Source organism: Schistocerca serialis, chromosome 7, assembly GCF_023864345.2.
Source record: "Schistocerca serialis cubense isolate TAMUIC-IGC-003099 chromosome 7, iqSchSeri2.2, whole genome shotgun sequence".
NCBI classification, from domain to species: domain Eukaryota; kingdom Metazoa; phylum Arthropoda; class Insecta; order Orthoptera; family Acrididae; genus Schistocerca; species Schistocerca serialis.
The window spans coordinates 355,570,464-355,597,214 of NC_064644.1; the positions used below are offsets into that span (position 1 = coordinate 355,570,464).

The following is a 26,751-nucleotide window of genomic DNA, read 5'->3' on the forward strand; positions in this document are numbered from 1 at the left end:
ACTTTTCTCGCAGACTCCTATTCTTCAACTGTTTACAGAAGACACAAAATTGGCAAGGAAATTACATTTCGGTAGTACAAAGAGTTTAATGAATGTCAGAACGCTCAGACTGCGAAAATCTTTATGTAGAAAATATTATTCGAATTGCAAATATCTTTTAAAAAGAATGAATGATTTCCTAACCATGAATATAATTTCTATAATGAGTTTTTATTAATTTATCAATGGCCAAAAGTTTATTTACTGATGACTGGCAAAAGTGACAAATATGATTTCGAAAGATAATTAATGTTTTCAGGGATATAATGAAACTATAAAGAAACAGATTTTCAAAGTATAAAGGAAAAAATGCAGTATGTTAAATTAAATTTCGACTGATAGTCCCTAAATATCTGAATAGTCCCGAAAACATCCATACTGAAAATAAGATACGCAGATTTCAAAGAAACAATTTCAGAAAAAGAATGGTATCGAGAGATCCATTTGATACAGCTGTATCGTCATCTACAGCTGAACAGATACCACAAAGGCATAGGTTTGTTTCAGCCTTATGCAAGATTTACGTTGATAGTGGAATGATTGCTTTGCTTTGCTGATTCTGCAAACTGTGTAATTTTTCGTTTTGTGTAAAGTATATCGTATTGCCTTCAGAAACTTCATGAAGCAGTTCTCTAGCGCTCATACGAGGATCGAACCTACCACTGCAGAACGTCTATTAATTGACTGGGAATTCCGAACATTCCAGCGGTATTCAAGAATGGGTCGCACGAGTGTTGTGCAGATGGGCTGTTTTACAGATGAGCTACACTTCCCTACTCCACATCGCTTTCACAGATGAGCTGCACTTCCGTAGAATACTCCTTATAAACAGAATTCGACTCTTCACCTTACCTACACCGGACCTTGTATGTTCATTCCATTTCACATCGCTTTGAAATGTTATACCAAGGTACTCAATCGATGTGACTGTCTCAAGCACCACACCACTACAGCAATATTCGAATATTACAGGATTGTTTTCCCTACTCATCTGCGTTCCTGTGTTTTACCATATTTAGAGCAAACTGCCATTCGTTAAACCTAACAGAAATTCTGTCCACATCATCCTGCATTGTCCTATAGCCAACCAACGACGGCACTTCCCAGTAATCTACAGTTTCATCAACAAACTGTTGCTGCTCTCCCTATCTGACAGATCGTTTATACACTCCTGGAAATTAAAATAAGAACACCGTGAATTCATTGTCCCAGGAAGGGGAAACTTTATTGGCACATTCCTGGGGTCAGATACATCACATGATCACACTGACAGAACCACAGGCACATAGACACAGGCAACAGAGCATGCACAATGTTGGCACTAGTACAGTGTATATCCACCTTTCGCAGCAATGCAGGCTGCTATTCTCCCATGGAGACGATCGTAGAGATGCTGGATGTAGTCCTGTGGAACGGCTTGCCACGCCATTTCCACCTGGCGCCTCAGTTGGACCAGCGTTCGTGCTGGACGTGCAGACCGCGTGAGACGACGCTTCATCCAGTCCCAAACATGCTCAATGGGGGACAGATCCGGAGATCTTGCTGGCCAGGGTAGTTGACGTACACCTTCTAGAGCACGTTGGGTGGCACGGGATACATGCGGACGTGCATTGTCCTGTTGGAACAGCAAGTTCCCTTGCCGGTCTAGGAATGGTAGAACGATGGGTTCGATGACGGTTTGGATGTACCGTGCACTATTCAGTGTCCCCTCGACGATCACCAGTGGTGTACGGCCAGTGTAGGAGATCGCTCCCCACACCATGATGCCGGGTGTTGGCCCTGTGTGCCTCGGTCGTATGCAGTCCTGATTGTGGCGCTCACCTGCACGGCGCCAAACACGCATACGACCATCATTGGCACCAAGGCAGAAGCGACTCTCATCGCTGAAGACGACACGTCTCCATTCGTCCCTCCATTCACGCCTGTCGCGCCACCACTGGAGGCGGGCTGCACGATGTTGGGGCGTGAGCGGAAGACGGCCTAACGGTGTGCGGGACCTTAGCCCAGCTTCATGGAGACGGTTGCGAATGGTCCTCGCCGATACCCCAGGAGCAACAGTGTCCCTAATTTGCTGGGAACTGGCGGTGCAGTCCCCTACTGCACTGCGTAGGATCCTACGGTCTTGGCGTGCATCCGTGCGTCGCTGCGGTCCGGTCCCAGGTCGACGGGCACGTGCACCTTCCGCCGACCACTGGCGACAACATCGATGTACTGTGGAGACCTCACGCCCCACGTGTTGAGCAATTCGGCGGTACGTCCACCCGGCCTCCCGCATGCCCACTATACGCCCTCGCTCAAAGTCCGTCAACTGCACATACGGTTCACGTCCACGCTGTCGCGGCATGCTACCAGTGTTAAAGACTGCGATGGAGCTCCGTATGCCACGGCAAACTGGCTGACACTGACGGCGGCGGTGCACAAATGCTGCGCAGCTAGCGCCATTCGACGGCCAACACCGCGGTTCCTGGTGTGTCCGCTGTGCCGTGCGTGTGATCATTGCTTGTACAGCCCTCTCGCAGTGTCCGGAGCAAGTATGGTGGGTCTGACACACCGGTGTCAATGTGTTCTTTTTTTCATTTCCAGGAGTGTATATACAGAAGACAAGAGCGCTCCTATCATACATCTGTGGGGAGTTTCTGACGATACCTTTAATGACAAGTTGTGTCTCTCTGAAAGATCTTCACGTCATTGACAATCTGAGAATTTCCGCATAAACACAGCATACTGACAGCAAGACCGTATCGTGTCACCGTTGAAGCCAATTAAAAGCCAGAATTAAGCCATGTAAGATAAACAATAGATAATAAAAATTGCAATGATGGAAAGTAAGCAGACCGAGTTCTGAAGCCTGAGAATGTAAAAGACAAAGAAGAGCAGGCCACAGCGCAGCGAGATTTCTTGTTTCTCCCATAGATAAAGATCGTAATACATCACTTCAGAATGATCATCCAGCGTAAAGGTTTAGAATAAATTGTTTTGATCAGTTATAAACCAAAAGACATTTTAAGATCCACGAAAGACCAACCAGATCCGCTACAGTGTGCTGGAGTATACGAAATTAGGTGCAACTGCAGTAACGTATATACAGAGTAAGGTAGCTGACACAGACCACCCCAAACTCAAGTGGTTATAAATGAAGTGTAGCTACTCACGGAGGTCCAATGTGGGTTACAATTATCGTATGGTAGCGCATCTTGGGAGATATGCGAATGAGTTAAGGGGAGGTTTGCTATCTTTTGCTGCGGTAGAAGGTTCGAATCCTGCCTCGGCCATGGATGTGTGTGATGTCCTTAGGTCAGTTAGGTTTAAGTAGTTCTAAGTTCTAGGGGACTGGTGACCTCATATGTTAAGTCCCATAGTGCTCAGAGCCATCTGAACCTTTTTTACTATCTTTTGTTTCAAAAAATCGATTTTTAAAAATTGCATTTTTGGATCCCTAAAAGTGTTTAGAATCCTCCCCTGAAACAGTTTTTCCGAGTACGGAACGGAAATGTTTGTTATTCGCGGTTGTACAAAAAAATGCACCTGCCTGAAATCGGCCTTTTTCAGGCACCACTTATTTCGGGAATTTCGACTTTGTAGCGACGAAAAATTATTCTGTTTTCTTACCCATGACTAAAACTGATAAAGTGTTCAAAAAACTTATGACGTAGTACTGCTTGGCAATCCGATGGCATTCCAATTCGGTAGAACAGATGAAGAAGGCAATTTGGGCGACGTATTTCCACAAGTGTTCGACGGATGACCACCCACAACACCAAAATTGTCCGGCTGGGGAAACTAGTTGGTGCAAGTGGAGCATTGCAGAGGCTACCGGACATCTGGACGAATATCAACACGACCAGCCGCTCTCCAAGGAAGGTCAAAAAGTGATTCATCCAATCTACGAGACTCTTTCGGAGGACGAGTTATTGTACCAGTGCTTGGGAGGAAACACGAAAACTTCAAATGAAAGTTTGAACGCGTGTTTTTGGAAGTTTGCCCCCGAGCATTTGCATTCTGGTGCGAGGACTGTGGAGATTGCGACTTTCCTGGCAGTGAGAAACTTCAACGAAGGGTATTCAGCAATTCTGAAGACCATGACAACGATGGAGGTCACCCTGGGACTCTATTCGACGGAGTTCGCCAAGCATTCGGACGACCACTGGATTCAAGCGGCCGAAAACCGCTTGTCACCGGCCGTACGAACGTCTCTGGAGCAGCGCAGGATGGCCCAGATCGAGCAGAACGACCTCTATGAGGAAAAGGAAGGACTAGTTTATGGACCCGGAATAACAGATTGAGCTAAGTTGTATAATATTGCATTTATATGTAGTCAAAACTTCAAACGCGTTTTTCCCGAAATTACTTTCTTTATTGCGCGGTATGGTAACTTCAAATCTAATGAACCGATTGGCATGATTCTTTGTTTCCGACGAATATAACTAAATTGTCTAGCAGTTGTACCTCTTGTATTCCGTTCCATCAACTATAAATATTTTTACTTGGCCAACGAAGTCGAAAAATCGATGAAAAAAACCCTACTTTTTTCAAATGACGGCCATTTTGTTTCCTATGGTCCATATAACTTAAGCGAGTTACAACTCCTAAAGAATCTTATATACTTCGCTAATGTCAACTCACTGACCTGTGACACACCGCGTGTGGAGGTCTACATCGAAACTTTGTTTCGTTCCGACGGCACTTCCGCCTTTGCTCCTCGACATTCGCGGTCGAGAAAATTTCAGTTTGTAGAGAAAATATTAATAAACAGATTGACCAAATTTGACACTGATATCTATGACACATCCCGAGAAAAAAATTCTCAAAGAACATGCTTTTCTCGGGCCAAAGATAGTAAGCCTCCCCTTAATGCGGTATCGCTTTACGCACGAAAAAATTAGTTCCAATTTTTGCCACCAGGTGCAAATCTTGGGCTGCACAGCATTTCGTCGGCGACTCCGGTGCTCGTATCGAATAAACTGTGTAAGCGGCGGTTAATAATAAAATCATCATTTTGCCTTTCTTAGTTGTTTGACCTTTTCTGCCCACGTCCTTTTCTAATCTACAATATTACGTATGGAAACATTTCAACAAGTCCTTCTTTCAATCACTGTGCCAGATTTGCACCTTGTGGCCAAAACTGGAACTAATATTTTTCGTGCTTAAATCGTTTCCATATTAATGCATTACAATATTTATCAATTTCTCTGCCACATGATGTTTAGAGTCCACGCTGAACCTCTGTGTTTAGTTTTAATTATAGCCACTCCATATATCCACAGTTATGAGAAACTATTTCGAGGTGTGGTCTTCACCCAAGATACAGCGGACAATACGGCCGATTTCCTGACGTTCACAAGTGATTTTTATCATTTATAGTCACCGAATTACGACACCGCCTTTGTTTTTTTCTAATAGAACTATATACTTTCTCTCGCGGAATTTGAAGAAGTTTCTAAAAGCATTTTAACGACATAAATGTATGAGACTTGATCAAGTAGCATCAAATTTACAACGCCTCAAACCATTCCTGTGCCATCAGGATAAGTCGTTCCACAAACGTCTGTCCTGTTAAACCAAATGTAAGCAAACACGCACCCTAGGTGTGGTTCTTGTGTTTAACTGTGGGCTTGAAGCCCAGCGATCTGTGTTCTGCTGCTGTAGCAATAACTTGTTCGTAAAGTTACTGAGAGATTCATAATGTATACGAAAGTCGAAAAAATGAATATCGTTTATGGCGAAAGTCGCAAAACTAGTAGCGATGTGTGCAGTTATATGCTGATGATAACCAGATCGTGCCAGACATTCAAGATATGTCTTTGCAAACATTGTAAAAAATTTGAGAAACTGGAAGTGTGGAGAGTAACATACGCCAAGGAAGTGCAAGCGATGCGATATATCTACGCAAAATTTTGCTTAAGGGAGAAGCATCGTTAGGAAACGATGGGCAAGTGAATTTTCGCTGTATACACTAATTGTAGTTAAGAATACACGCAGTTGTAAAAAATAATGCTGTTGATCCGTCGATGTTTGGTGAGTGTTTTTCAAGACCCTTGTCGTTGGTTCCTGATTTATTGATGAGAATCTCAATACAATCAAGAATCTCGAGTTCTTAAGGTAGGCTGCTGCCGTAATTATTGGAAGACATCCCATTAGACATAATTTACGTACCTAAAGACTGGAAAAGTGCTCAAGTCACACCAATACCCAAAAAGGGAAGTGGGAATAATCCGCTGAATTACAGGCCTATATCACTAACGTCGATTTGCAGTAGGGTTTTACAACATATACTGTATTAGAACATTATGAAGTACCTCGAAGAAAGCGATTTATTGACATATCGTCGCCGCCCGGGGTGACCGGGCGGTTCTAGGCGCTACAGTCTGGAACCGCGCGACTGCTACGGTCGCAGGTTCGAATCCTGCCTCGAGCATGGAAGTGTGTGATGTCCTTAGATTAGTTAGGTTTAAGTAATTCAAAGTTCTAGGGGACTGATGACCTCAGAAGTTAAGTCCCATAGTGCTCAGAGCCGTATGAACCATTTTTTCGACATGTCGTCAGCACGGATTCAGAAAATATCGTTCTTGTGAAACACAACTAGCTCTTTATACTCATGAAGTAATAAGTGTTATCGACAGGGGATGTCAAATTGATTCCATATTTTTAGATTTCCAGAAGGCTTTCGACACCGTTCCTCACAAGCGTCTTCTAATCAAACTGCGTGCCTACGGAGTATCGTCTCAGTTGTGCGTCTGGATTCGTGATTTCCTGTCAGAAAGATCACAGTTCGTAGTAATAGGCGGAAAATCGTCGAGTAAAACAGAAGTAATATGCGCTGCTCCCCAAGGAAGTGTTATAGACCCTCTATTGTTCAGGATCTATATTAACGACATAGGAGACAATCTGAGTAGCCGTCTTAGACTGTTTGCAGATGATGCTGTCATTTACCGTCTTGTAAAGTCATCAGATGATCAAAACGACTTGTAAAATGATTTAGATAAGATATCTGTATGGTGCGAAAAGTGGCAATTGACCCTGAATAAAGAAAAGTGCGAAGTTACTCACAGGAGTACTAAAAGAAATCAGCTAAAATTCGATTAAGCGATAAGTCACACAAATCTGAGGGCTGTAAACTCAATTAAATACTTACCTAGGGATTACAATTACAAATAACCTAAATTGGAACGATCACATAGATAATGTTGTGGGTAGAACAAACTAAAGACTGCGATTCATTGGCAGAACACTTAGAAGGTGCAACAGGTCTACTAAAAAGACTGATTAAACCACGCTTGTCCGTCCTATTCTGGAGTACTGCTGTGCGGTGTGGGATCCGCATCGAGTGGGACTGACGGATGACATCGAAAAAGCACAAAGAAGGGCAGCTCGCTTTTTATTATCGCGAAATAGGGGAGATAGTGTCACAGACATGATACGTGAATTGGCGTGGCTATCATTAAGACAAAGGCGTTTTTCGTTGCGACGAGATCTTCTCATGAAATTTCAATCACCAGTTTTCTCATTCTGTTGGCACCCACCAACATAGGGAGAAATGATAATCACGATAAAATAAGAGAAATCGGGGCTCGCACGGAAAAATTTAAGGGCTCGTTTTTCCCGTGTGCCGTTCGAGAGTGGAACGGTAGAGAGACAGCATGAAGGTGGTTCACTGAACCCTCCGTCAGGCACTTTATTGTGAATAGCAGAGTAATCACGTAGATGTAGATGTAGATGAAATCTCCATGGTATCAGCATGACGGTTGTCACATCCCATCCATATAATGGCAGATCCTCTGAAGAGAACGTGTTGACAAGTGGAACGGTCGTTCAGGAAACGCAAATTTGTATGCACACTCACCAAACTTAATACTTGTATACTTTTACCTGTGGCGATAATTAAAGCAACAGGTCTATTAGGAAACACCAACGACTCCCGAAGGCATGAAATGCCTTATAACACAGGTCTGCACTGCTGTTAACTCCAGATGAACTTCAAAGTGCGATATTGTTTCTTCAGAAATAGTGGTGGCCGATGACCTCCCTGTTTGCTCTTCCCCCTCAAATCAACCAATTAACCAACCACCCAACCCGAAATACTTTATACCGTGCATCAGCGCTCAAGGTCAACATCTGAGCACTTGGTATAACAATCGTGATAATAAACCAAAGACCCATGCCATAGTTACATGTTTGCTTACATTATTTGGTATAATGGGTAGACGTTTGTGGAACCTCTTCTCCTGACGGCAGGACAGGACAGGGGTTGTCTTCAAACTATTTGATCACGTCCCATACATGTTATGCTATTGAAGTTCTTTCAGGTGTCACAGATAAACGTATATAGTTCCATTGGAAAAAGACAGATTTTATGTCGTAATTCGGCTAATATAAACCATAAGAATTCTTATTTAAAAAGAAGAAAAATATCACAATCAGCTTTTCCACAAATAATAAATTACAACAAAAAGTAATCCATGATGGAAATACCTCCAAGAGTCCCTACTGTAAATCAGGAATATACAAACTCAGATGTGATTCATGCCCAAAATTCTACATTGGACAGACAGGCAGAAGTCTTGAAATTAGATACAAAGAACATATTGATGCTCTCAGACTTAGTAACTTGAACAAATCACCATTTGAAGCCCATATTGCTGAAGAAAACCATTCAGTAGGAAACATTGAGGACAACTTAAAAATTTTGCATCTAGCAGAAAAAGGAGCCACTATGAATATATTAGAAGAATTAGAAATACACACACACACACACACACACACACACCAAACAGCACCCCAGACTATATCCTTAACGAACAAACAGAGTTAGCTAACTCCCCTTTCCTGAAAAATTTCCAAAAATTACTTTCCAGCCTGCAAAGCAAATAATATTAGTACACCTATCTGCAGATCAAGTAGCAAATTTATATGTTACTATAATTCTCATGATGCTAAATATAATTAAATAATATACTATTTTACCTATAAAGTTATAAATATATATATATACATATGAAAAACTTTATAATTATACTAGCAATATCAACAACAAAAAATTCAATGTCTCTGTACTAGTGTAAAAGGCATTACAGTTGTGTAAATGAATATATGATCCTTTCCTAACATAGGAGATCATCGTCAAATGTTACGATATATCATAGCATCTGTGATACTCGTATGTTTGTAAGCTCTTTGTATGTATCAAAACATGTGGTGCGTGGTAGAAATCATCTCAGTGACAAATCTTAAGTGTTCAGTGAGAACAATTTACGTGTGCAACAATAAGAATGCAGTGGGAATGCATTTACATTTGCTGGACGAATCTTATGAAAACAAACACTCGAAACCGACGTTTCACGTAAGTCACATGCAACGAAAATCTGTAAAGCAACCATTTGTTGTGGCGTGTTTATAATTATGTATTATTTACATTTTAGGACAATTAATCTATAAAAACCACACCACATGTCATAAAGAAAGCATGTAAACCGTCTGAGGATGAATCACAACGATTCGAAACCGGTAACGGTAGCCTCTGAATAAAGGAACTGAAAGTAAATTTGTGGCTGGTTGCTGTCCTAACACCATCAACGATAAGAATTACTTTAGAACATCAGTAAATTTGATAAATTGTCCTGTATAACTTGGTGAAAATCGCACCTTGATAATTTATTGACTCAATATATATTTTGAGTGGCTTTCCTTAGTTCTTCCGAGCGGTCCAAGGCGCTGCAGTCATGGACTGTGCGGCTTGTCCCGGCTGAGGTTCGAGTCCTCCCATGGGCAGGGGTGTGCGTGTTCGTCCTTAGGATAATTTAAGTTAAGTAGTTCAAATGGTTCAAATGGCTCTGAGCACTATGGGACTTAACATCTGTGGTCATCAGTCCCCTAGAACTTAGAACTGCTTAAAAATAACTAACCTAAGGACATCACACACATCCATGCCCGAGGCAGGATTCGAACCTGCGACCGTAGCAGTCGCGCGGTTCCGGACTGAGCGCCTAGAACCGCGAGACCACCGCAGTTAAGTAGTGTGTAAGCTAAGGGACTGGTGACCTTAGCAGTTAAGTCCCATAAGATTTCACACACATTTGAACATTTGTCTTATCTCTTTCACCTTGTGTAGGTTCAGTTAAAGAACGAAACAGGGCTTTAAGCAGCCAGACAGTCGGCCATAACTGACAATACTGAAACGTTCGGCCAGTACAGAGACTTTGTTTTTGTTCTTAGTTTAGCAATAAGACCAAACCGATGTATGCAGAAAGTCTGAGGAGCAGAAGAGATTGTTAAAGGCTCAACCATTTTAATCCCGACGGTGACTTCAGGCTGCTGGCTGCTTGGCCTACTCTCCTCAGCACTGCCGGCGTATGTAAACACACGCACAAACACAAACACAAACAAGGCGCCACTCACGGCCCGCCCTCGAGCCACTAGTGTGAAGTGATCGATTACGTTCATCATGTATGCCAGAAGAACAAAGTGTCGCAGCGGCGCTGCGGCCTGCTCATCCTTGTCTGTTACTTTCTCAAGCTTCGGTGCTCCATCTACTGACTTTACCCTCAGTATTTTTCTTACATGACTTAATCCTGGTTTTAAACTGGCTTTATCACTGATGCAGCACACTCCTGCTGGCGTCTATTTTTGTGCTGGTGTTCTCCGGTGCGTGATTAGCGCGAAAACGTTTCAGGGAGAGAAAGCTTGTCATCAGGGACAGAGGTGTCGTTATGGATGCCCCACATGTGATAGGAGTGCTCTTGTTCCCTGCAAACATAAACGATCTTTCAGATAGGACGAGCCGTAATCTACGACTGTTTGTTGATGAAACTGTGGTGCATGAGGAAGTGTTGTGTATGAGAAAGTGTCGTAGTTGAGTGACTGTCGGAAGATTCGGGTTGATTTGGAGGAATTCTGGCCTTAAATGGGTCATCACTGTCATGACAATGGCAATTAATGGTCAATAACTGTCGTGACATTTAACATAATTTATGGACAAGATGACCACCTGGTGGGGAAGTTGCCTTCACGTCTACCCAGGTGTTCAGCACTTTTAGCTTGAAGTGATAACTGCCACTTTTAGTTATGGTAATTTATGAGCCAAAAGAAAATGAAGGCCACATGATGCTGCTATTGATCGATTCCCATCTACCACCACCGCTGCTACTGCTCCTTAGTGTCCCACGACTGTCATTCTTAATGTGGATCTAACTGCAGCAGCAGCAAAGTCAGTAAATTCAGATGATATGCAAATTTCGAGGGTAGTATAGCAGCCAACGGTTCTGGTCTATTTACCGCGAGTCTTCGGCACACACAACCGTTTTCTGCAACATACAACGCTATTACGGTTTCGTGGCTAGTTTTTACTGGTATTTTAAGAACATATACATTTCACTGCTGTTTTACTGGTGTTGCCGCACTTTTTTTAGAAAAGACATGTAAATTGGGTTTCGTGATTGATTTTACGTATTTTTTAAGACAACGCACATAAATACGGATTTCGTTGCTATTTTACCAATTTTCAGGAAACACAAGTAAAATATATAGCTTTAAATGTTTAATAACTAACACCACCGACACATGACACTATTTATCTTTCAGGCAAAGTTTATGGAATTTCCCCAGTAGCCCGCAAATACCAATAGTTTTACTGAGTTTTTTGGAGAATACACCTAAATATGGGTTTTTCATTAAAACTGTATCGATTTTCACATTTTAATCTTTTTTTAAATTTTACAAACCTTCAAAATAAACAGGGTATTCCAACGAAGTGCTAGATTTCTGAAAGTTTTCTGTCAGAGGAAATGTTTGGTAACACATGCATTAAGGAAACTACGGCACAAAGCAATGTCTATGGAACACACCTTTGTATGGACTAATTGATTTCAGCTTCATTTGTTGCTCATTTCTGACGAAACAACAGCTAAAAGTAACAAAATAAAATAATTCTTAGCGGTACCACGACAGTACTGATCACATGATGAACACGAGAGCAACATGTACCTGATCATGTAACAATACCACGCTGTGTTCTCAGATGGTGTTATTAACGACTTACATGTTGGCACTGATGGCTGTAATTAATTTCCGTAACATTTTGTGAATTGAACAGTGTTGTCTTTCTTTGCACTAGAAGTTGACTATAGTGTTACTAGCTTTAAGACGTATTTTTTTTTTTATTTTTATTTCCATCGCAGCAAATTGTTCCGTGGGGGCTGCGCAGAGTACTCAACTGGCTTGCTAAGTCGTACCCTGGTTTCCCCATAATGATCGTCGAGAATGGTTGCTCGGACCCTGGCACCCTGGAAGACAACCAGCGTATCTCCTACACTGGGGTGAGCAATTACGATTTCTGATAAAACTCTGAACATAGTATTTTATCGATCTTCACTAACTGTAGTAGCATATCATGAAATAATATGCAACCAGTCGCATAAACTGCAACTGGTTGCTTATCATTTCATTGTAACTGTGATACAGCATGTATTTCCGCTACTCTGTGTTTTATGTCACAACTACCACCTATAACATTTTTACTCAAACTTTAAAGTAATTAGAAACATAAGAGTTCAAGAAACAAGTAAGATCAAGACTAAAATCATTTTTTGTTTAAATTCAAGAGGGAGGAAACCACTCCATTTACTTTGAAACCAAGTAAAATAAAGACGCAATAGCAACTAGTTCTGTTATGACTGATATGAAAAGGTTGAGGCATGTGTAATTTTAGTTATGGTATAGTAACACGAAAAAAAGAGTTTAATTTCTGCCTGAACCTATATGAACTGTGTAGCGTTTGGTGGTAAATGCATGGAAAGACTCTCGGCGTTCAGTAGATAACAGACGTTATTTGGGAACAGCAAACTATACATGCCATGGTTGACTTGATGCTTATACCTAAAGCATTGTTGTATACGTGATATGTTTATATCGATATACTGTAAGCAAGCGTCGGTGCCTCGACGTACAGTGTTGGAAGTTTCCTTGACGCTTCATGAGAGTGCCTTAGTTCTGCATGTACTGGTGTTAACATGACGCACAAGCGTGGGACAGAGGATAGATTTGGTAGGACATTGGCCAGAGAGTCTTCTAGCTCTGGCGAGGATGCCAACACATCCCACCCTAGCAACGGTCGCCAATCCGGAAAGCGACGGATTTCCATTTTGGAGCTATCTGTGTCATCTGTAGCCTCATATAAACTCTTCGGTTCCTTCAGTAGCTTCCGTTGCTGGTCTGGAACATTTCTTTGTGGTGGATCTAGGTTCTGATCCATCCAAGAAGGTAGTTCACTGACGTGCACCTGCACTGAGACCAACGCAACAGTCATTACCAGCATTTGAACGAAATAAATGTTGAGCTTCATTGCCTGGGACACATTGTAATGTTACCAACTTGTGCCTGAGAGAGTGAACATACTACATTGCGGAGGTAAAATTTGACGTTTCTCGTGTGTGATCGGCTGTCCCATCATTTCCGTGTGTCATGTAATTTGTTGGAGCAAAATAAACTGCAAAAATTTTCGGCTGAGGTTGGACTCAGTCGCTTACCACTTCCGGATCCTCGCATCCTTACCATTCCAGTCGTAGCAGAGTATGCTTCATTGAAATGATAACGATATTGGGATCCAGGAGTAGTAGACGACTGAGCCAAGACTCTGCAGAAACTTTTTACGATTTATTTTGCTCCAAGAAATTACCTAAGCCTAACGTAGAAGTTGGGACAGCCGATCACACACGACTACTGTCAAACTTTACCAACGCACATATTACGTCCAATCGCTTTGGTTCACGTACGCCCCAATACTACACTATGTGGTCAAAAGTATCCGGATACCCCTCAAAACATACGTTTTTCGTATTAGGTGCGTTGTGATGCAAGTACTATGATAGTTAGACGGGAGGTGAGAAAACTTAGATTTCATGGTCGAGCGGTTGCTCATAAGCCACACATCACGCCGGTAAATGCCAAACGAAGCCTCGCTTGGTGTAAGGAGCGTAAGCATTGGACGACTGAACAATGGAAAAACGTTGTGTGGAGCGACGAAGCAAGCTAAACAATGTGGCGATCCGATGGCAGTCTGTGGGTATGGCGAATGCCCAATGAACGTCGTCTGCCAGCGTGTGTAGTACCAACAGTAAGATTCGGAGGCGGTGGTATTACGGTGTGGTCGTGTTTTTCGTGGAGGGGGCTTCCACTTCTTGTTGTTTTGCGTGGCACTATCACAGCACAGGCCTACAGTGACGTTTTAGCACGTTCTTGCCTCCCACTGTTGAAGAGCAATTCGGGGATGGCGATTGCATCTTTCAACACAATCGAGCACCTGTTCATAATACACGGCCTGTGGCGGAGTGGTTACACGACAATAACATCCCTGTAATGGACTGGCCTGCACAGAGTCCTCACCTGAATCCTATAGAACACCTTTGGGATGTTTTGGAAGCTGTCATTAAGGTTAACGGTGGGCCAACACCGTACTGAATTCCAGCATTACTGATGTAGGGCGCCACGAACTTGTAAGTCATTTGCAGCCAGGTGTACGAATACTTTTGATCACATAGTGTACTTGAAGAAAATAAATGTCGACAGCCGTAAATTTATTAATTATTTTATTGAATTACCAGTTTCGGTGCCTCACTGACGCTCCACGTCCACGCTATTATAGACATCACTGATTTCAGCTGACTTCAGCAGATTTCTGAAACTTCGCAGTAGAAATGAACTCCCCACCCCTCTAACGACAAGTGTGTTAGCTTTTGTTACAGGTGTGGGTAGTCTATGTCTACATAGAAGTTTCAGAAATCTGCTGGAGCCAGATGAAATTAGGTGATCCCTGTAACAGAGTGGACGGTGAGATGAAACTGGTAGTCCAATAAAATAATTAATAAATTTACGGCTGTCGGTATTTATTCTCTTCAAGTCTTTGACCAGCCGCAGGCCAATTCTATTTAAACAAGATGGAACTACAGAACTTTTTATAACCTGTATGGCTTGCAGTTAAAATACCGTCTTATCAATGTCGAGGAATTCACTGCTTGACAAGACTTTTGTAATTAAGAGTCGAAATTAAGATGGGGACCGCTCTCTTACCAGGCTTTGCGGTGTTAGTCGATGAAAATGTACCGCACTAAAGCTGTTATGTCACTGCGCATTAGTGGTGGTTCTGACTTCCAGTATATGTTAAATAGCCGGCCGCTGTGACCGAGCGGTTATAGGCACTTCAGTCGGGAACCGCACTGCTGCTACGGTCGCAGGTTCGAATCCTGCCTCGGGCATGGATGTTTGTGATGTCCTTAGGTTAGTTAGGTTTAAGTAGTTCTAAGTCTGGGGGACTTTATGACCTCACATGTTAAGTCCCATAGTGCTTAGAGCCATCTGTATTAGATGAGCTGGGTATAGTTTAAAAAAAAGAAGCAGAGAAACCAAATACGAAAAATAAAAACACATGAAGAAAGCTTATAAAGTAACTGCAAGTAAAAAGATCTATATGGAAAGATACAGATATTTCAAGCAGTTTTATGTAGTTATCGAAAGTCGTCTCTTTCGTTAGATCAGAACAACCTTGTATTCCGTAAAGTCTTACACTGCTTGACAATCGCTAAGGAAGAGATACACTGTTGGCCAGAAATAATCACAGGCAATGTTGGAAACACATTACATACGTAATAGAGGTGGAGTGGTATATTCGTAACGAAAAATGGTACAGACTTGACCACACGAGAAAGCAGGAAAGCAGATATAAATAACGTTCATGTTTGACACGGGTCAAACTCCCAACATAAAGGTTGATATCGTAGTCTCAGTAAGCAACATGCCCTCCTCGGGCACTACTCGGCATTTTTCACCAGTTGTTCATGTTGGCTACAAAACTGTTGAGGAGTTCTTGGAGGATACTGTCCCACTCCACTCTCTACGTGGTTTTCAGTTCTTGCACGGTTCGGGGAGGGGTGTTCATTGAGAAACAAGTCTGCCAAGAGCACCCAGACATGCTCTATAGGGTTTAGTTCAGGGAAGTACGCAGGGGCCGGCCGGAGTGGCCGAGCGTTTGTAGGCGCTTCAGTCTGGAACCGCGCGACCGCTACGGTCGCAGGTTCGAATCCTGCCTCGGGCATGGATGTGTGTGATGTCCTTAGGTTAGTTAGGTTTAAGTAGTTCTAAGTTCTAGGGGACTGATGACCTCAGATGTTAAGTCCCATAGTACTCAGAGCCATTTTTGAAGTACGCAGGGTATTACACACGTTAAATACCTTCACTTTCCGATGTGTGCGACAATTCAGCGTCATTTGTGCTGGGAGAGGGGGGGGGGGGGGGAGGGGGGTGGAATGTCGTCGTCCGTAAACAGGAAGTCAGGACCTATCGTACCCCTAAACAGATGGACATGATCCAAAATAATCTCCCTGCAATACCACTTTGCTGTAACCGTACCTCGCGCAAGGATATGAAGCGATCTGCGGCCATTGTGCATAATGCCTGCCCACACCGTAACGCTTAGGCCATACCGATGACTCTGTGGTGTATATAACGCGTTCCCCTCTCTCTCCACATTAACTGGTGGTCAAAATCACTTCCCACAGTAAAGCGAGATTCGTTGGAGAATATCACTCTCGACCACTGTTCTCCCCACGCTACCGACCTCACTCTCGACTACTGTTCTCCTCATGTCACTTCTTCAGAAGGCTTCTCTTGGTGCTTCTTGTTGTCTGTCTTCTTTCATTTACCAGGTCTTCAACTGACTTTTCAGCTGCAGAGACGCGCTGTAAATCTATTTTTCTCAGGATGTCTTGAGTAAAATCTCCTATCTTGAAGCACATTCTTTGTAATACCTTCATCCTCCCGACGTTCCCATCATAAAATACAATAACTGCATCATAAGTTGCAATTCTGACAACTGTAGCAGATGGAAATGTGTTTTTAGGTCATCGTTTCCATATGAGTGAATTTAGAGACTCATTTGGATTTTGGGTTTTGCCATGAACACACTTTTTGAGAAGTGCAGGATCGGCCAAAGATGATCTATAAAACCAGAGCGTATGTATCACGGCCTTCTAGATGAGGCCGCACACGTTTGGTTGAAAGTAATACACAGAATCGTTGTTCACTGAGCTGGTATTGAAGTGCTGCTTCAAAACGTGGTAGTGGCAGGGAGGCCGCATCTCACTTTTAATTAATTTTCAGGCACTTGGGACGCGATTTCAACACTGAAACGTTGGGAACGTATTGTCCATGAGTTGTACTAACAAACAAAAAATAAACCGAAAACTGACATTTTTGGTCAATTTCATCAACATCCCCCCTTAATGCTCCTAGCAGAGAGAAGTACCGGTAGCGGTAGCAAGATCTGCAGTTATCTGCTTAGGATGGAGATGTCTGTTCCTTTTCGCCACTAGGGCTACGTAACAACCCTCTTGCTGTGTGGTGGTCCGTAGTCTACGATCGACAGCATGATACCGCATAACATTGCCACATTCAGCGTCCTTTTTTTAATCACAAAATGTCACTTTTGGACACACCAATTAAGTGGCCACGGTAGTGATACTTTGACCAGTGTCGATCGCTGCAACGGCTCGTTGACGATCGTAAGCACTCAAGTGATGTCTTGCAGACGTGTAGTACGACACGGAATGCCGCACTAATGATTTCTACAACAACCTTCGTTGAACACAATGAAAGTGGCTAATTAGTTTTTATTGTATTCTGATGTATAGTTATGTTTACTGGTATTTTGTTTGTGTGGTAATGTGAAGCTGGACGCGTGAGTAGAGAAACAGTTAAGCTCATACTTAAGTACGTACGCAATCTCGCAATTCTTCAAAAGTGGTCGCAGTGCATAAGATAATCAATTCTGCAATATTAAACTGTGTACTGTAACGCTCGTAGCGAGGGTGCAGTTTGTTCTGTTGAACTTAATAAAACTGTCCCGTTAGCAATAATCATTGTCAAGTAAAGTTCTGTTACTAAGAAACCCGGGATCGCAAAATAATATACGTGAAACTTGGAATAAAGAGACAAAGGCTGATTGATAGAAAAACAATAAAGTAACTGTATTAACAAAACTTAACGCGACTAAGAAAAGATATTTTAACATTTGAAATATTAAAACTTTACATTACTTTAATAGTGGAAAAACGTGAACAAATTCTCTTTACTTCCTTACAAACATGTATGCTATCCACCTTTGAAGAAACACCAGTAAATCACACATTGTTACGTTATCATAAAATCTCCAGTTCTGAATCCCTGACCAAATTAAGTACTACGCTTGGATGTTTAGACAAATGCGCTGTTACAGGACCTTTTGAAGTCTTCTGAATGAATTTACAAAATATCTCTCCATAAATGAAAAATAATGTAAGAAAATTATTCCCAACACATAGCACGGCCAAAATACATCTTACTCCATCACAAGATACAACTCGACTGCTCTTCTCTCTCCAGGACTGCACTCCACTCACGAGTAAAAGTTCTACTAACAGGCTCTCGCAGCACAATCTGTTTGGCAGAGATATTGCCCGTTATTACTCAGATACTATTGAACCTTATTCTTCCGCGCGATATCTAAAATATTACCAAAATTACAATGTTCTGTAAAAAACACAACCCTTACTACCACACTGCAGGTTCTGTAGAATGCACACAGAGCGTTCGTGAACAGGCTTCGCTGCAGTTAACAGCCCGACCCTCTCTATATTTCCTTTTACTATCAATGGTCGTGTGTTCCGTAACAATTGTCGGTTGTTCCGTAGCTATTGGCAGTTGTTTCTTAGATGTCGTAAAGTGTGTAGCTTACACTTCACAGAGGTGTTTTCATCTGAAGGGTATCTTCTGGAATAGATCCATTGATCATAATCGTTTTCGGATTTGTGAAAAGAGCGACGAGTTGAGTAGAAGTATATCACAACTGCGATTAATACGTTACGTTCGGCGGGTCGTCACGTTTTGACTAAGCTAAGCAGAAAAACACAACAGCCGCTTGCTGTATCACTATCTCTGCCTCGTCGCATAAGACACTTAGAAACTACGTTTTGTAAATTGTGAGTTCAGTATCACTGAAACCGTTTTCTGCCACAGTGCTACATGGCGGAGGTTCTGCGGGCGATTCACGAAGACGGAGTGGACGTTAAATCCTACCTCATCTGGTCCATCATAGACAATTTCGAATGGTCGGCCGGATACACGTAAGTTCATGCACAGATACATACGGAAACTGTTTGGTAAGTACACTATTGTCCTTGGTAATGTTGTTGCATTGTGATGGTTCACATTTTAATGAATTAGTTACATGACGAATTTAATATCTATTTACAAACGACATGCACCATTTTCGTAATCATAATAATTGCTCAGATTGATCGAAAACTGTATTTGCACACATGGTTTTCCATGCAAGTCTTAAAACAATCTACATCTACGACCACATCTACATGATTACTCCGCAATTCAATATTAAGCGCCTGGCAGAGGTTTCATCGAACCACCTTTAAGCTACTTCTTGACCATTCCGCTCTCGAACAGCGAGCGGGAAAAACGAACACTTCAACCTTTCCGTAAGCCCTCTGATTTCTTTTATTATGATGATCATTTCTCCCTATGTTGGTGAGCGCCAACAAAATATTTTCACACTCTGAGGAGAAAACTGGTGACGGAAATTTCATGAGAAGGTTCTGCTGTAGAGAAAATCGCCTTCTTTTTTATGACTGCCACCCCAGTTCGTGTATCAAATCCGTGGTACTCTCTCCCCTATTTTGCGATAGTACAAAACGAGCTGCCCTTCTTTTAACTTTTTCGATGTCCTCCGTCAATCCTATCTCATACAGATCCCACACCGCACAGCAGTATTCCAGAAGAGGGCGAACAAGCGTAATTTAACGAGTCTCTTTAGTAGTCCTGTTACGTTTTCTAAGTGTTCTGTCAATAAATTGCATTCACTGACTTGCTCCCCCCACAACGTTATCTATGCGATCATTACAATTTAAGTTATCCGTAACTGTAATCCTTAAGTATTTAATTTAGTTTGCGCCCTTTAGATTGATGTGATTTATCGTGTAACTGAAATTTAGTGGATTCTTTTCAGTGTTCATGTGGATGACTTCACACTTTTCTTGATTTAGAGTCCAGTGCCACTTTTTGTACCATAGAGATATCTTGTCTAAATCGTTTTGCGAGTCGTTTTCATGATCTGTTGATTGTAAATGACGCTGAATCACAGGGTCATCGTCAAAGAATCGAGGAGGACTGCTCAAATTGTCTCCTAAATCGTTGATGTAGATCAGGAACAACAGAGTGACTATAACACTCCCTGGGGAACGCCGGGTCATACTTTTGTTTCACTCGACGAATTTCTGTCAGTTATTACGAACTATGACCTTTATGACGGGTAATCACGAATTTAGTCACAAAACTGAGATGATACTCCATAAGCAAACAGTTTAATTATAAGTCACTTGTGAGGAACGGTATCAAAAGCTTTCTGGTAATCTAAAAATATGGAATCAATTTGAAATCCCTTGTCAATAGTACTCATTACTTCGTGGGAATAAAGAGCCAGTTGAGCTTCGCAAGAACGATGTTTTCTGAATTCATGTTGGTTATTTGTCCATAAATCGTTTTCTTCTAAGTCATACACAATGTTCGAGCACAGTACATGTTCCAAAATCCTACTACAAATAGACTTTAGTGATACTGGCTGCAAAGTCAGCGGATTACTCCTATATTCTTTCTTGGGTACTGGTATGGTACATATGCAACTTTCCAGTCTTTGCGTACGGATCTTTCTACAAGCGAGCGGCCGTATTTGATTGCTAAGTACGGAGCTATTAAATCATCATACTCAGAAAAGAACCCTTGCCTTTCATAAGTAGTTTAAGCTGCTTCGCTACATCGACTTGCCCGTGTTCGCAGTCCATGTTTAGTAACTCCGCTTTAGTAGCACTGTCATCACCATTGTTATCGCGCAGTGAAGATATTGACGGCATCTTGCCACTGGTGTACTTTAAATAAGACCAGAATCTCTTTGGGTTCTCTGCCAGATTTCGAGACAGATTTTCGTTGTTGAAACTATTAAAACATCTCGCATTGAAGTTTGCACTAAGTTTCGAGTTTGTCATTCTTCGCCAATCTTGAATATGCTGCGTTCTTTTAAACTGGCATGCATTTTTCGTTGCTTCTGCAATAGTGTTCTGACATGTTTTGTGTACCACGAGGAATCAGTGTCTTAATTTATTTATTTGTTTATTTATTATTTATTAATTTATTTAGTATATATCTCTCAGTTGCCTTCGATAGTCCGCAGCTCGTGGTCGTGCGGTAGCGTTCTCGCTTCCCACGCCCGGGTTCGATTCCCGGCGGGGTCAGGGATTTTCTCTGCCTCGTGATGACTGGGTGTTGTGTGATGTCCTTAGGTTAGTTAGGTTTAAGTAGTTCTAAGTTCTAGGGGACTGATGATCATAGCTGTTAAGTCCCATAGTGCTCAGAGCCATTTGAACCTTTTTTTTTTTTTTACATTCGATATTATTTTTTTAAATTTAAATCACGTCTGGTATACGCTTACAGAAATTGGAAGGGTGAAGACTGTCTCTTAGGAAGAAATCAAGCAAATTTTTATATGCTTTTTTAAATAGATGTATTTTGAGTTTACTTTTGATGGAGTTGGATGTTTGGGTATTCAGACTAGTTTCAACAACCTTGTGGTCAATAATTCCTATATCTGTCATAGTTTATCTGCCTTAGAATGAAGGTGACGCCTTTCTCCATTCAATTGTGACGGGAGACGAAATGTCAGTCTATGGAATATCGACACAAAGACTCTCCCCAGAAAAAGAAATTCAACACACAGCCTTGAGCTTGAAAAATCATGGCCTCCGTGTTCTGGGACGCAGATGGTTACCCATGTTGAATTCCTCGAGCGTGGAACAACCATAAATTCAAAGTGTTACATCATAACGCTGCGAACTCTGAAACGACGGCTAACAAGGGTCCGAAAGTAAAAGGGAAATGTTCCTGCAGCATGAAAATGCCAAACCACACACTTCACGTGGCACCACAGCAAAACTTCAGAGACTCAATCTCACCACCATACGGCATCCTCCATACAGTCCAGATTTAGCACCATCTGACTTCCATCTGTTCCCCCTTAATGAAAGACGATTTGTGGAGACATCATTATGCTTCTGATGAAGACGCTGAGAGAACTGTGAAACTGTGGTTGCGGAAACAGTGTCGACTTCTTCCGTTACGGCTTCAGAAAACTTGTTCATCGTTGGCAGAAATGTATCCAATTCGCTTGTGATTATGTGGAAATGTGAATATTGATAATCAAAGATCACATTCTAAGGATTATTTCTGAGTTTGATTTATTAAAATATTCGCATCCAAACCCAATTAACAGAGATAGAGGCATTACTTTTCATTGAGCCCTCGTACATTACACTTTACATTTAATTTCCTTTCAAAGCAGTACTGTACACTAGGGGTAAACCGCATGAAGTAGCGCTGTTTAAAACAGAGTGGCTGAAACCTCCAGTCTTCACCCAGACATCCTGATTTAGGTTTTTCAGCTACTTCAGGCAAAGGCCGGGCGGTTCTGCCGACCGCTGTGGCCGAGCAGTTCTAGGCACTTCAGTCCGGAACCGCGCTGGTGCTACGGTCGCAGGTTCGTATCCTGCCTCGTGGATGGATGTGTGTGATGTCCTTAGGTTAGTTAGGTTTAGTAGTTCTCAGTCTAGGGGACTGATGACTTCAGATGTTAAGTCCCATAGTGCTTAGAGCTATTTGAAATATTTTTGAACCGGGCGGTTCCTACTGCAAGGCTACGGCCTCCTACAGGTTCCATCTTTGCCAAAAGGGGCCTATTAAGTCTGTAAATGCATGTATGTATGTATATATGAATGGCGTCATTTCTTGTCCTTAAATTGTAATACCAAGACATGTCCAGTGTTCTTCTAAAGATGATTTACGGATTAATAAAACTACGACTATTACTGCTGCTACTGCTGCTGCTGCTACTACTACTACTACTACTACTACTACTACTACCACCGCCACCACCGCAACAACAACAAAACAATAGCAATATTAAGACCCAATGTTGCATGTAACATGAAATTTTCTATGTAATAGTATTCGGTCTTTGTAACAATTTATCCCTAAAATCAGTATAATTGCGTTCCTACAACTTTTTCGTATTTAGCTTGTGATTAATAACTATACTCCAGTTTGCTTGTCCATCACGCAGCTCTGCTAGAAAGAGCCGACACTAGTCCACAGGAGAAATATTACAGTAAATAATCGCCTGTATTTGCAATCGTGGCTGGATCTTTATCATTAAATACCCTAGGGTGCACAATTTACTAAACGTTTCAGCTGTAATGAATACAGGGCTCATTAACAACGTCTGTCTCGGTCCACAGACAGAAAGAAATCATTAACTTGAAGTATTTACTGAGTTATTGAGCTAATTTTCAAAATATGGCTCACTCATTTGAAATATTTTGAATCTATTTTTGAAACTTTTGTTACTATGAGTCATTCGTATTTCCATAGCTGAGATGAAGAATTCCTTTTTTGCTTAATGGTGGTATGTTTCCTTTAATGTGTGAGCTAATTTCTGAAATGTGTCGATTCATAATAACTAACGAGATTTCATAAACCTTTTCTAAGTATTTTCTGCCTAGAATAAGAAACAATAAACTGTCTACCACACTAACTAATGGTCCAGTACAACCAACTTAAGCCGAGGTCGCAGAGCGTAATCCACAACCAATTTGTAACAGATGGGCATGAGAGTTAGTATTTCGACAGAAAAATGTAATTATGAGACGACATTACGCTCCGAATTAAGTTAGCATAAGGCATTCTGGTTTCTCTACGACTCTGTTACCTGGCGTCACCCACATTCCATTACGGAACCAGGCCAGCTGTACAGGGACAACAGGCACCCTTTGGTGATCCCCGGGTCTGATTCACATGCATCGAAACACCGCGAGCCGGCTCGTCACGTGATCAACAGCAGCGCTCCTAGTGCACAAGTCAAAACTATAGCGTCCGTGAATAATGGTTATGGGGTAATACACCGATATGAATGGCACAGCTTTCCCGACACGCTACTCCACAAATTATGCCACAAAAAAACATTCGTTTTTGATAGTACTTGCATTTTACGCTCACTCCGTCTCCATCTCCCTCTCTCCGAGGAATTTCTTTCGTAGGCCCGATTGAAACCATTGGTTGCCCACCATGTTCCGTAAGCGGAGGCAAGAGAGTCTGCTTAGAGGCTTACATGAAGTCAACTGCCTGGTCAAAAGTATTCGCACACCCTTTGTAACGAGGAATTGACCACTAGATGTCGCGAGAGGCTAGTATAAAAGGAGACGGGAAGTATCGTGTTGTCACTATGAAATCTGATCCTGTGCTCTTTCAGTTTGTTTTCACTTTCTGTGACCGTCTCCATTAGTCAGGTATTGTTCGCGTCCCTCAATTTCACCTTCCTGTATGCCAGTATGAGTCAGACGGATTACGTAATACACCACATAATTAGCCCAATAAAATAATAAATAACTAATCTAACTCTGATGGGCAAGGGATAATGACAACAGGAATTACTCGATGGGCATAAAGAAGATGGGGGAAATAGTGTCACGAGCAATGCATTACTCTATGATCCCATTAATTTAACTTGCCCAAGGCTCAGCTTGTACATGTGGGGAACATGGATTTCCAGAACACATACTTTTTTCACTGTCGCCGATACAGAGCAGCACACCAGATACCAACGCGGTACAACAATGACATGATAAAAGCAAGACGAATGGGAAATAGTAAATAAAATCGCTGATGATGTCTCAAGGACGTTGCATGTCGAATACAGACGGAAACGGCCGTATAATAGAACACTGCAACACACACGAAGCATTTAAGACAGCAGTTCCATTTCGTGCACCAACACATACATCAGCACCAAAACACACACTCACTTAAACAGCAAACAGTTTCACCAACACGTACCACAGACAACCATAACATTTACTAAACTGTACCAGAATAAACAGTGTACGCGGCTGCTACGGTCGCAGGTTCGAATCCTGCCTCGGGCATGGATGTGTGTGATGTCCTTAGGTCAGTTAGGTTTAAATGGTTACTAAGTCTAGGGGACTGATGACCTCAGATGTTGAGTCCCATAGTGCTTAGAGCCATTTGAACCATTTTAAACAGTGTAATGCAATCAACCCTATAAACCTGTTCTCGCTTAAGTATAAGGCATATCCATCCCGTGATCATTATACCACTGTTTGGATGTAACATCTGTAACTGAACACTTAGTGTGTAAGCAACATAACAGGTAAAATTCAAGACTTGTGCATGTTGCGCTCAACTTTTCTTAATCGCTTATATTTTCGTTTGTGTTTGCCGTCTTAACACAAAAAAAACGTTCAAATTTGTGTGAAATCCTATGGGACTTAACTGCTAAGGTCATCAGTCCCTAAGCTTACACACTACTTAACATAAATTATCCTAAGGACAAACACACACACCCATGCCCGAGGGGAGACTCGAACCTCTGCCGGGACCAGCTGCATAGTCCATGACTGCAGCGCCTTAGGCCGCTCGCGTCTTAACACACTAAAAATCACACACCACAGCGCCTTCCATAATGTACGTATAGTCACCGTGGCTTTGTAAATAGTGTTTAGAAATATTAATCCGTAAATTAAACTGTAGCGAACCGGGACTGCAAAGCTCAAAGTAGTCCCGAGACCTTCAGATCAGGCTGGCTCAGAAAGGGTAACATTTCTCTCTCTCTCTCTCTCTCTCTCTCTCTCTCTCTTTCTGTCTCTCTCTCTTTCTCTCTCTTACTATCCAAGTCTTTCCTATCATCTTAAAATTTTTATGTTCTTTTCTTTTAATTTCTAATGTATTTGTAATTTATTATTTCCATTGTAATTTCTGAAAACAATAATTGTTGTTTGTAATATGGAATATGTTTGTAATCTACATGGAAAGCTGTAAAATGAACGACCTATTATAAAAAGTAAGACAACAGGTCTCTAAATGAGCAGTAAATCAAATAATAATAAACAATAACTGTCGTACCGACTATACTCAAAATTATGCTCAATTCATAATTCTTGGGGCACTTAGACTGACTATATGAGAAGGTTGCTATGAACCATAGGACTATGATTAGACATCTGTAAAGTTACTGATCACGAAATTAGTTAAATCGTTAATATCAAAAGTGAAACCCTTACAGGACATAACTCCACGCTAATATTTATGAAACCAATGTAACATATCCCGTGATAACGTATCCCATTAGAACAAGACTCATAAAATTTATTGAAATCAGAAGGTATAATAATCAGTCTTCCGTGCCGTACATTACATCGTTGGCTTTAAACTCCCCAAAACCTAGAGTGTGCTGTAAAGTACCAGAGGGATACGTTTTGGTGGATTAGTGGAGTCCATGGCCAACAAGTATAAGGGTAAAAAATGTAAACATCATTAACCGGTGGCGGCCGGGGTGGCCAAGCGGTTAAAGGCGCTACAGTCTGGAACCGCGCGGCCGCTTCGGTCGCAGGTTCGAATCCTGCCTCGGGCATGGATGTGTGTGATGTCCTTAGGTTAGTTAGGTTTAAGTAGTTCTAAGTTCTCGGGGACTGATGACCTTAGAAGTTAAGTCTCATAGTGCTCAGAGCCATTTTTTTCATTAACCGGTAGAAACTTTCCACAGATATTCGTGAACATCTAATA

The 26,751-nt window shown here is 41.9% G+C and overlaps 1 protein-coding gene across 2 annotated transcripts in view; it reads left to right on the forward strand.

Annotated features, from left to right (window-relative positions):
* Positions 1-26,751, forward strand: part of LOC126412681 (myrosinase 1-like) — a 189,013-nt gene that overhangs the window by 128,973 nt on the left and 33,289 nt on the right. For both annotated transcript variants that reach the window (XM_050082388.1, XM_050082387.1), the window contains exons 10-11: positions 12,210-12,347; positions 19,075-19,181. In XM_050082388.1, the coding sequence (XP_049938345.1) occupies positions 12,210-12,347; positions 19,075-19,181 (245 nt within the window). The remainder of the gene's footprint in view (positions 1-12,209; positions 12,348-19,074; positions 19,182-26,751) is intronic.